The following is a 13,098-nucleotide window of genomic DNA, read 5'->3' as shown; positions in this document are numbered from 1 at the left end:
TGAGATACTAGAGTTCAGCAGCTTTAACCCATAAATAGCCACATAACCATATTCAAATTTTCTTTTTTCACAAAGAAAAAAGGCAACACTGTAACCTATGGAAAGTGTATTTCTGAAACAATCATTTGTTGAAAGTATGCTTTATACTATTATTTTTGTAGTGGGGTGTTTTTTTTATTTTACAGATGAAAGTACATCATTTGAAAACTGAAGTTTACTATTCCAAGCACTCAATTGAAATTCTTATCCTACATTTGAAAATTAACCACCACTTCCTTACAGCAAGCCTTGGAAAATCTGGTACATCGGACAGCACAATAATTAACATGTCGCATCAACTACCAGTCCCCTTTCCTCCAAAGTCATATCGGCCATACAGGGGAAACATGCCTACGCCATGAATCCTACCTCCACTAATGGCAGAGTGGGCCACGCAGAATACCCCTTTTGAGGAGAACAACTACCAAAACTAGACACGGCATTGTTTAACTCTTCCTTACAATATTAAATACCTAAAAAAGATGTTAAGGAATTCCCAAGGCACAAAAGATTGGCAAAATTTCAGAAGACTGGCATTTGCTATTGGCAAGACTGGACTGGGGAGAACCAGACACTCATATATTACTAGGGGGAAGCAAAATAGTAACCCCTATGTAATTATCCTTCAATCCCACAATCACCACTCTGGAAACGTGCCCTGAAGTTACACCTCCAACAATAGGAAACTGCATGTGCATGGGCTATTTGTTTGTAACTGAAAAATATTAGACACTACCTAAACGTCCCAACATAAGAGATGGGTTGAATAACCCTATGATACATACACACAGAATAGAGTACTATACTGCTCCAATGAAGAGTGAGGAAGAGCTCTACGAACTGATATGGAGTGGCCCTGCTCTGAATACATCTTTTTCTACAGCTTTGACTTTTGGAAGCATGTTAACCTTACGTGTACTCAAAAGATAAAAGGATAGGAAGGGGAAAAAGAAACCCAACAATTGAAAGCGAACTGAAAACTAACCAACTGTGTTTCAGATGAGTATTATAACCACACTAAAAGAGGAGGAAGGGGACCAATCCAAGTATCTTATGAACACAGCATAGAGTAGATAGAAGGAACCATATGGACAGGGACTGGGTTTGAAGTTATTAGCGTGAACTTATGATTTCAAAATATGTGTGTGTGTGTGTGTGTGTACCAATATACGCAAGCATGCATACGTGTGTTGTGTGTGCTCATACATGTATATACATGTATCCATTTCCCAGCTCTATTTTATGTATATATTTCAGAAGCGGAGACATCCCAGGAAAGAGAGGCACACTTAGGGCCCTACACCGTGGTTTCTAATGCCACCTCCCATGAAAAGGAGCCAGAACTCCTCTGAGAATTGACTGGGAAATGACTAGGCCAGGCTAGAGAAGCTAGAAGCCAAAGCAAGAATATCTTGCTGTGCCAGCAAGTTAAAAAATCACTCCGAAAATGATGGAGTATGTCACAAGGACACAGGAATCAATTCGAAAGACTTTATACTGGCCACATCTGTTTTGAGCACCAAAATAATTTCAGTCATGAAGCCCTGGATAAAAACCGGAATCTGTGGTACACAGGACGATGGTAGAAAGAAAGACGTCCACCATCCTCATCCCGAGAACCTGATAATTTGTTATCATACACAACAAAAGGGATTTTATAGATGTGATTAAGTCAAGGATCTTGAGATGTTTATGCTGGATTAGACAGATGGGCTCAATAGAATAACAAGACCTCCTCATAAAGAGAGGAGAAAAGAGGAGAAAAAGGAGAAAAGAGGGTCAGAGTCAGAGGAGGAGATGTGTCAACAGAAGGAGAGGTCAGAGAGATTTGAAGATGCTACGCTGCCACCTTTGAAGATGGAATAAGAGGTCACGCATGAGCCAAGGAACACAGGCAGCCCCAGGAAGCCAGGAAAGGAGAGGGAAAAGACTTTTCCCCTTACTTCTCCCAAAAGGAACACAGGTGTACTTGACACCTTGACACAGGTGTACTGACACCTTGATTTTAACCCCAAAGACCAATTTTGTACTTCTCACCTCCCAAATCATAACATAATAAACTTGTGTTAAGTCCCTAAAGTTTTGATAATTTTTTACAGAAGCAATAGGAAATTAATACAGGATACAAGTCCACACCAATGATTAATAGATATGCTAATTCTTATCAGTTACTTTGCAAAAAAGTTACATTTACCAAGATCTATACACTTTTACTTATTTATGAGAAATATATTTTTTGAAATTTCAGAATATTTTGACAAAAATCTTTATTAACGAGTATAAAATAACCTAATTATTTTATATTCAAAAGACTAATTCCAATTTTACTTTTTGTGTACATTATTCATGTAACAATCTACAGTAAAGGATTAATATGCCCTCATATGTATGCCTTTAGGCATTCACAAATGTATAAATACACAAATAGAAATGAATTTAAAGTATTGAACTGTAGCTTTAAAATTAAGTCTATTAAATAAAACAAAATGGGTATCAAATTAAATTTACTCTCTGAATAAACTATTCTAGTTTTCTTAATAAACAGAAAATCATATTATCTTCTACACATATTTATATTTCTTTGTATTAACTATTTAGTTATCATCTTTAACCAAAGTAATCAACCTTTTTAATCAAGCATAAGAAAAGTTAGAGAGAAAATAAAGAATAATTTAGATATTTTTCTGTCTACTAGCATTTATGCCATACAATTTAAACAATTTTAAAGTATAGTTGAAAGGTATAATTCAAAAGCATTTACAAATTTTGTTCATCTACTGCCCTTGTAAAAAATAAAGTAAAAACTTTACTTAATGATCACTGTTTTGTAACTGTTTCTTATTTAGAACTGTTTAGGCATCCAAAGATTATTTATTAATTAACTATTGCTCTAAGGTCTTAATGTTACTTAAGGATTTATAATTATAAATTAATTTATGAAAAGTATTTTTATATTTACGTACACTTAATTCAACAACATACATACATAAAGGTATACTAATCCTCAGGCATATGTCTCGGTTAACTTTCACAAGATGAACACACTCCTGTACCCAGCACCCAGATCAAAAAAAGACTTTACCGGAACATCGCAAAGGCCCCTCGTAGCTCCCTCTAGTCACCACCTGCCCTAGGAATGACCACTATCCTGACTGGTAACAGCTTTGTCTGTTTTCCAATTTAATGCAACTGGATCCTGATATTTTGTATCTTCCGTCTTTATCTCAGCATTAACTTTGTGAGATTTATCCAAGTTCTGAAGCATAATGATGTATCATTCATTTTCTCTGCTACGAGGTATTCTATCATGTGACTAAACCATAATTTATCCATTAGATTGCTGAGATGGACATTTGGACGGTTTCCTGTTTGGAGTTATGAGCATCTTTCTATATGTATTTTGGTGAACATAAGCCCATATTTCTACCGAATGTATATTTAGAGGTGAAATTGCTGAATCAATGGCATATACTATGTCTGGCTTCAATAGCTACTACCATTTTTCTGAAGTATTTGTACCAACTTACATTCCCAGTAGAAGTTTCTCAGAGTTCCACATTCTAAAACCTCACCAGCTCTTAAGATTAATTCAAAAATCTGGATTAATTAACGATAAATTACTCAATATTTATTAGCCTCTAGCCTTTAGTTTAAAAACTTACAAAGGGACAGGTTTTCATTTAAAAAAAAAGGCATTATAACTTAGCTTAGTTTTTTAAATTAAAGAAACTGAAATATATTTTAGGTGATGTATGTATATTATTGCCAGGATTTTCTAACAAAGAATCACCTTTGTTCACCGTTATTTTTCTCTTCGCTACTGGTTACGTGTTCTTGAAACCACCGTGAATGGGAGCAAGTTGTCTACACAATCCAAATCACCGTGTACTGCTGACTGCTGTGTAGGCCACACTGTTGATTTCCAACTCTGAGCAATTAATGTGGTCTAAACTCTGGAAAAAAAGCTGAGTTAAGCAATTGTGCTCATCAAGAATTAAATGCATGTAATCACTTCCACATAAAGTATTGATCAGCAGCCTTGAACACAGTTTGCGCTAACATTTCCAACAATGTTATGCTCCTTAGAGTGCTAGGTCTTCCATTTCATGTATTCCAGTCATGCTCAAGAAGAGGTAATTAGAAGATTTCCCATAGGTTACAGCATTAAAAAATATTTCTTATGAAACCCATGAGTTGCAAATGAGACCTTTCCTATCGTAATACTATGGGCTGTAGTTTCAACGATTATTACGATGGCATTTCGTGTTTACCAAATAAACTAAATGTTTATATACATCTAGGTACAGATGTTTATAAACAGTGGATCTTAACAAATTATCCATGGGGTATCGTTCACCAGGGTAAAGAATCAATAAGCAATACTGGGGCAATACTCAGAAATCATTGCCATAAGAAACAGAGTTTCTGGTAATAGTGGGTATGGTTATCTGGATTAAATTAAATCACTGAAAACAATGATAAAGGCCAGATAAAATATAAAAGAACAAGACCTTAAAAGTATTCAAACTCTGAAAAGACAGTGGAGGAACTTCTAGACCAATTCTGAATGGAAGTCTTAACTGGAGAGTGGAGTAGAAGACATGAGCACAGACTTGACTGTACCCTGGCAGTGCCTACCACTAACCCAAGCACAGGCTCTAGTGGGGGTTGCAAGGGCCAGAAAGGTCGGAGTCCAGGTCTTCCCAGCACATGCACTTTTGTGAATCTCCTACCCTGAGCGGGGCACTGAGGAGGGGGGATTACACTCTCTTAACAGTGATGGAGAAATTAGATCTATTCTCCAACCCCTCCACACACGTTCACACTCCTGGGAAGTGCTGCAGAGGCTGCCCTGGGACGTTATGATCTCAGACCTAGAGCCTCAGAGATTTGCACACTAGGTGCAAATGACCTTGGTCTGAGGTAGCCCTGATTGGCAGGGCCCCAAAGCAAACACAAAGCCTCTTAGAGGAGGGAGCATCCACAATAGGCTTCAGGAAATACCCACAGATTTCAAGGCCAACAACCAACAAGCAGTAAACGTAAGTTCTCCAAGAAAACAAGATGAGTTGTACACGGAAAAGATTGTATAACAGACACTATCTCACATCACAGTCTCTTAATATTGGAATTATCAGACATGGTGTAAAACAGCCACATCTAACAAATGAGAATAAATAAACCACAACTGGAAGATAACTATAGGGAATAGGAAATTATAAAAAATACAGTAGGCTGAAAAAACAGATAAGCAGAATTTCTAGTGGCAAAAGAAGTTCTACACATGGAAAATAACCATAATTAAAAAGTCAATGGCAATGTTTGGCATGAGACTGGACACAGAAGATAGAAATTAACCAAACAGAAAATGACACTGAGAGAGAAAAATATGGAATATGTAGAAAGACAGCAAATATAGAAAGTACACCGACAAAGTTTAATGTATATGTGGCCTGAGTTGCTGACGGAGACAGAGCAAAGGAGAGAGAGAATGAACAGAGATGATGGCTAAGAATTTTCCATAATTGATGAAAAAGGACAATCCACAGATTCAAGAAGCACAGAGAATCCTAAGCAGAATATAAAGAAGTACCCAGTTAGTTACATCATAGTGAGTCTACAGAAAACCAAAGACCCTCCTTCTCTTCCCAAAAAAATAGTCTTAAATGGAGACAAGGGACAAAGAGACAGATTATCTTCACAGGAAAAACAGACTTCAAGAAAATTCAGAACATAAGATAGTGAAATAACATCTTCACAGTACTAAACAAGAACAAAAATAACTGCCAACCTAGAATTTAATACTCAGAAAAAAATCTCCTTCAAAAAACAATGACTTAACAGACAAAGAGCAGGCCACAAGCACTCCCAAGCTAAGGAAACCTGCGAAGGATATACTGCAGTCATGAAGAAGTGGGGCCAGATGGAGGGAGGGAGAACTAAGAAAGAAAAACAAAAACAAACAACAACCAAAAAAGCAGTATATACGTGGGCAAATGTAATTGAACGCTATATTACAGTAATAATGAGTATTATATTATTACTTAATAATAAAAGAGAGTTAAAGAGAAAGAAACAGAACAAGATAGACTATAAAGTATCAGGCAAAAGTAATATACATCACAGGGGCGCTGAATGGAGTTGTTGGCTAAGGTCTGTATTTTACTTATGAGATAGCTTCTTTTTTAAGTTCAGCTTTTAATAAGTTAATGTGCATGATGTAAATTTTAGGGTAAGCAGTAAAATAATAAAGGGAGAATCTAAACACCAACCTTCTGTAGAGAAAATAATTAGTGCAAAAGAAAGTAAATCACTATACAAGAGAAGAAATTAGAGGTGGGAAAAGAGAAAAAGTCTGAAAGAAAATGGTACAATGAATCCAAATATACTAGGAACTACACTAAACGTAAATGGAGTACATGCTCCAGTGAAAAGTTAAGTACTGCTCAAATTAGATTTTTTTAAATACTATGATATTTACAGGACACAGATCTACAATATAAAAATAGAGAGATGTTGGAACAAAAAAATGAAAGAAGGTATGTCAGCAAATATTAAGCAAAAGAAAGTTTTGTGATTATATTAAAATGAGCCAAAAACAAGCCTCTAGGCAAAAAGCATTACTAGAAATTAAGGTCACTTCACAATGAAACAAAGCCAATAAACACTTGAAAACAACAGCCTCATTAGTAGTCTTGATCTTACTATTTAAAACCATGGTGAAATATCACTATATACCCATTCATTAAAAAACCTGAAATAACAAGAGTTGAGAAGGCGGTGGGGATCCGATACTGCACTGGTAGTGTGAATATAAACTAGTACGACCTCTCTGGAAAACACTACGGCATTTTCTAGACAAAATGAGTTTGCATGTATTCTACAACCACTCATTCCATTCCTAAGTATGTATCCTAGAAATACTGCATGCTTATGTGGTGCAAAATACATAAAGGAATCTCCGTTGCAATATTTTGAAAATGCCAAAAGCTGGAAAGAGCCTAGTGTCTATCAAGAATAAATAAGTAAACTGTGATATCTGCATATACTCAAAATCAACATTGGGCTACAATATGCCGGTGAAAAATTAAACCATATAGATACTTAACAAGAATGTCCCACAAACACTAAGCCAAAAAAGCAGTCACAAATAAATACATACCGTATTGACACAAAGCACAAAAGCAGGCAAAACCAATCTATATGGTTTAGGAATGCACACACAGGCCTCCAGAGGAAAGCATGGGGATCATCACTATGGAAGTCGGGATAGTGGCCCCCTCTCCAGGGAGGAAAGGAATCGTGACTGGGGGAATTCAGGGCTGTGGTCATGGTTTTTTTAACTGACTGGCAATTTCTGGAGCACTGGTTTTACAGTATTAAACTACACATTTTTTTAATGCACTTTTAGAGAGGAGGAGGAGGTGGAGGAGGAAACAACCATGAAGAATTGATAGACATTTTCTACACTCAAAAAATCATGATTCCTTCTCTTGAAACACATGTCCTGAGAGTGCCCAGACGCCATGTAAGAGGTGAGGCCACCCCCGAAGTCACTCTACTGGAGAGACCACATAGAGGATGGAGAAGATGTCCCAAGAGTCCCAGCTGGAGGCAGACACGGGAGTGAATGAGGCTTCAGATGATTCCAGCCCCAGGCACCGCTGACCGCAAACACTTGAAAGACGCCAAGTTAGAACTGCCTTGCTGAGTTCGGTCAACCCCTAGAACCATTAGAGAGAATGGGAAAATGATAACAAGGGTTCTCATCTTACCTGGCTTTTTTATATTTGTTTATTTATTTATGAGTATAATTTATTGTCAGACTGGCTTACATACAACACCCAGTGCTCATCCCATCTGGCTTCTTTTCTTGAGGCTTTCTGCGGGTGAGAATGAGATCACAAAGCCTTTCCTCCCTCCTCTAAAGTCAGTGCTCCACTCACCTAAGCATCAGCGTAAGGCAGAGGTTCTGAAATGGGGGCAATTTCTCTGCCCAGAAGACCTCTGGCAATGTGTAAAGGCCTTTCTATTTATCACTGAAGGGGGAAGGAGTGAGTGCTACCTACATCTAGTGAGTAGAAGCCAGGGACGCTGCTAAACATCCCTCGATGCCCAGGACAACTACTATAACGAGGAACTGTCCATCTCCAAATGCCCATAGTGCCAAGGTTGAGAAACTCTGCTCTAAGAGTTTATGCAGTTGGGTACCACAAATAACCAGGAAAGAAGAAGAAGGAAGCTGGGCATAAGGTGTGGACCAGAAGAGAAAGACAATAATGAGCAATGAAAATTCCAGAGAAGTCAACAAGGAAGGAAGGGAGTTCTTAATGTGCATCTTGTGAGGGCAGCGGCTTTTCTGAGTGGTTATTTCATGTGAGAATAGATAGGAATCGAGCATATGTAAACTAGTCTCTTTACATACAGAGTTACCAAGTAAACAAAACAGTATCTTTCTCACAAGCTGGCAGAACTGACCGTAGAGCGATAGTCTTTCAACAAAACAGGATATTGTATTATTGCTTCAAAAGCCGACAACGTGATCTTGATAAATTCTTCCGATGCCATCAGTCCTAGGAATACAGTTAATTATTACAGGTGTTTATTTTCATGTTCAAAATCACTATATCAAAGTACTTCAGACAAAGATGTCAAATGCCCCATGGTCTACTCACCTACGGCTCCATCTATGTTAGTTTCTCCTGAGTCTATAGATTTAATATGACTCTGTAAAAAATGAAAATAAGATTTCAAAATAACTCTGAAAGGAAATACAACTAATCTTTCTCCCAAAACTGCACTTATCATTCTTAATGAAGTAATTCCTCGAAAGCATTAAATACTATACACATAAATACCATACATACAATCACAATTTTAAAATATGATCATATGAATAGTATATACATATGTGTGTGTGTGTGTGTATATATATATATATATATAATAAACTATAATCATTTTTATTTTTTTAATTTTTTTTTAACGTTTATTTATTTTTGAGACAGAGAGAGACAGAGCATGAACCGGGGAGGGTCAGAGAGAGAGGGAGACACAGAATCTGAAACAGGCTCCAGGCTCTGAGCGGTCAGCACAGAGCCCGACGCGGGGCTCAAACTCATGGACCGCGAGATCATGACCTGAGCCGAAGTCGGACGCTTAACCGACTGAGCCACCCAGGCGCCCCTATAATCGTTTTTAAACATACAGTTCACTATCCATGAGATGTAATGTCAGAATAAACTCATTGGCAATAGAAGCACAGAAATGTCAACCTATAAATACTGAGGACAATCCAACCGATACATAACCATTTCCAGTATGCCACACTTGTTCCCTTACTACCTCGGAAGTAAGGATGCACGTAATCAGGTGAAACAGTCCTCTCCAAGGAAGGTCAAGCCTTAGCTACCCTGTGTGCAAACTGCATCGAGATGTAGCAGTTCAAGGCTTGCCTTCATGGTTAACTAGTGTTGTTGGTCCCTCATATATATTCTATCTAAACCCCAACCCTGTGCCTCCATGCAGAATGACCCCCAATACTGTTCTGGAGGCAGGCCTGAGCAGCTTGGCTATGAGCTCCCTGGGTGAGTTTTCCAGTCCCCAGCTGAACGCCCCACACAGAAGAGTTACTCCGTGAACATGATCTAAACAAAACAGAAGGGCGCCTGGGTGGCTCAGTCGGTCGAGTGTCCCACTTCGGCTCAGGTCATGATCTTGTGGTTCGTGAGTTTGAGCCCCGCATCAGGCTCTGTGCGGACAGCTCTGTGCTTCTGATTCTGTGTCTTCCCCTCTCTCTGCCCTGCCCCACCCCTACTTGTGCGCTCTCTCTCTCAATGTCAATAAACATTAAAAAAAATTAATTTAATAAGCAAAACAGTATAAACAGGCAGTGCCACCATACTAGTGACGTGCGGAAGCCCTGCAACTTAGTTCTGTCCCCTGGCGCAAAAAATAATACATATATGGTATTTTATATGTAATAACAAGTAGCAAACAAAATATAAGATTACCTTGGAATAAAAAACATAAGCAATTAGTCTGGAGGGAAAATGAAGCTACGATGATCCAATGGTTCTTCTTAAAATATTTGGTAAATAGAAATGACTATATATAACATATACATAAGAACATATGTGTAGGTTTGGGGGTTATCAAGAATAAATAAAATCCTTAACACATATATTTGAGTTAGGAACTAAAATGTTCCCAATTCTCTGCATGAGCTTCCCACACCTCATTCATTCATTTGGAGATAATGACTGTCATGAATTTATCATTTCCTTGGCATGTTTTCATAGTTTTACTAGATATACATGTGTCCCTAAATAGTGTACTGTTTGTTTGGGTATTTTTGAACTTCACTGAAATGGCAGAAAACTGTATACAGTTTATACAAATGGGAGAGCATATAGCCAATAATTGTGGGGGGGAAAAGAAATTTTTAAAGCTGTAGGAAAATACTTATGAGTCAAAGTTAAATAGAAACAAGACAATACAAACACACACAGCATCATCTGAACCACATACAGTGTAACTCATATGTATGTTAGACGGTTTTCTACACACAAGTGCATATATGCAAATTGAAAACACTCTGAGTAAACAATATGTTAACAATGGTGGTCTCTCGGAGTGGTGGAGTTATGGGTGATTTTTTTCCTTCAAATCTCACTGTAATTTTCTACATATTCTTTAACAAGCATATATTTTATAATTTAAATAAGCACAAATTGCCTTTAAGAGAAAATCTTAAAAGACCTATGCTCTTTAAAAGCTAAACATATAAGACACTTTAAATTGGTTTTTTCAATCTATGATTACAAAAACCAAAAAGACCACAAAAAAATAACATAATACATAATAAAAAAAAAAAAAAGTAGCTTGTCATGATAATTTGGTTGAAATAATTTCACAAAGTTCCAAAAGGGGCACATAACTTTTGCTGAGTAAATACAGAATTGACGTTGAATAAAATATTCAGAGAAAGATGTCTTTTGACTTACATAAATCTATTTAGAGGTCTATGGATTACTAAGTAAAGAAAGAAAGCCCCATGCAGTGTTTGTACTCTGATCTTTCCTGTACATATATTTTAAAATATAGATAATACACAAACACAGATGAGGACAAAAGTTTCCAAGGAAGAAATCACAGGGAACCACAAGCAGAGGTTTCCTTTAGGAAGACAGATGCCGGCCTGGGAGGTGTGTGTGCTTTCACATTCCATTCTCTGCCTTCCACACTATTGGAATTTTCTAGTCATATTACGTGTATTAATTTTTTTCTTTTCTAATGTCAAGGAGGGTCATCTCGATAGTGGAATTATGGGCTTCCTTCAACTTACTTTGTTCCCCTGCTTAATTAAAAAAAAAATCCCTACTGAATGTTTCATTGATTTACCAACGTTGATGTCTTTTGATATATTTCTTTTTCTAGTAAGCATGAAGGCATATAAATTAGGAAAAGAAACCAGGCGCACCAGTCTGCAGAGAGGGCTCACCTGAGATGAGCCATCGTGAATTTAAAGTGAGACTAGTTATAAAAAAATAAATAAAAATAAAATAAAATGAGACCAGTTATTTTGTTGTTTTTCTCTAGCCGTATCTAGACACTCAAAGCCAGAGGTGGAGAATTAACTGGGACCAGAATTAAGGTCGGCCAGAGGAGGGTACTGGAAGAAGAAAGCAAGGGGCGTTACAGGTTTGCATAAGGCAGTAATGGGGACTGAACAAGGGACTCGAAGCTGAGTGAAAAGTGAAGTCATTGGCCCTCGGGAGGGCAGGACAGTTAGCGGAAAGGGCTAAGATGAAATGAAGTCTCAGTTTAACCGAAAGGCTGCTGGAGATGGGGAACAGAGGAAGGGGGCTGAAAATCAGGGGTGGTGGCCAGCCAGTGTGACACTGGAAATGAGGTCATGGATGCTGGCAGCTGAGAGAAGGAAGATAAGTTCCTGAGGAAAGAGGGGGCAGAGAGGCTGAGGTGTTGGAAGGATGGTCCGAAGGGATGTCTGGTTTCCCAAGAACGTGGACAGGCACAGCATGGAGAAACAGACAGTGAGCTCCACGCTAGAAGATTCCGAGGAACGAGCAGCCATGACCCAGGAATCTGTAGGAACACAGCACAGGGCGTAACACAGGCCATCCCCGGAGGGTGCCAGCTTCAAAGCTGGGAGTTTTAGCAGAGGAGCAAAAAAAGCATGGATGCCTACCCCACAGCCAGGCTCACTGCGGAGAGGAGTGGGGGGCAGAAAATGACCCCCTCCAGAGAGGAAAGCTGCACCTCAAGGGCAGGCCAGCGCTCTGCAATATTAGTCAGTACCTCAAAGAAGCTGGAAATGAGCTCCTGTAGCAAACTATGTATGTGAATTAATCCACGGTTCATAAAAGGGAGGAGGGAGACTCAGAATAACATTTGTGTGGCAGAGAATAAACACATTTATCATATTTTTAAAAACGTAAGAGTGCACTCTCTCTGCTCTACCCACTGCAACTGAAGTCAATACCAACAAAACAATATTCACTTAAAACAAAACTCTGCAAAAGACAGGAAGCATGTCTTTTCTTAAACAATTATCTCAACGCCCAGGATAAGTGAAGATCTTTTAATAATGGAGATTATAATTATATTTTTGTATTAAAATCTACCAGAATAATTTTATCACTTCTTGTGCTTGAAAATTAGAATTGTGATGGTTTTTTTGTAGGAAATTATAACCGCCACACAATCACTGCACTTTTAAAAACTAACAAGGCCAGAACGTAAGAAAAAAATACAAGAAAATCCTCTTCGTCAGCTCATTAATCACCAGCATTTTCAAAAGGACACAAGAAACACAGTGAACATTAGGATAACATACATCATGAGTTCCCGAGCGTATTTCCTTAATGTCCCTACTTCCTATTTTCCAGCCCAATTCAATGGAGGCCCAAAAGAACGATGGTATTCACCACAGGATTTCCCCATAGCACTTCCCCAGATGTTTTACTGCTCACACTGTCCCTACTTTTTTTTTTTTTTTAACTAGAGAGGGAGGCGGGTATGATGACACACTGTTTC

General features: G+C 38.1%; 1 protein-coding gene across 16 annotated transcripts in view; it reads right to left on the bottom strand.

The window, feature by feature from the left end:
• Positions 1-13,098, bottom strand: part of ULK4 (unc-51 like kinase 4) — a 570,273-nt gene that overhangs the window by 360,812 nt on the left and 196,363 nt on the right. For all 16 annotated transcript variants that reach the window (XR_006206962.1, XR_006206963.1, XR_006206964.1 and 13 more), the window contains 2 exons: positions 8,715-8,766; positions 8,518-8,612 (listed from right to left, as the gene is read on the bottom strand). Coding sequence is in view for 13 of the 16 variants with exons in the window: in XM_042954274.1 (XP_042810208.1) it covers positions 8,518-8,612; positions 8,715-8,766 (147 nt within the window). In the remaining 3 variants the exon portion in view is untranslated. The remainder of the gene's footprint in view (positions 1-8,517; positions 8,613-8,714; positions 8,767-13,098) is intronic.

Source organism: Panthera leo, chromosome C2, assembly GCF_018350215.1.
Source record: "Panthera leo isolate Ple1 chromosome C2, P.leo_Ple1_pat1.1, whole genome shotgun sequence".
Taxonomy (NCBI): Eukaryota; Metazoa; Chordata; class Mammalia; order Carnivora; family Felidae; genus Panthera; species Panthera leo.
This window is presented reverse-complemented; position numbering and strand designations above follow the sequence as displayed.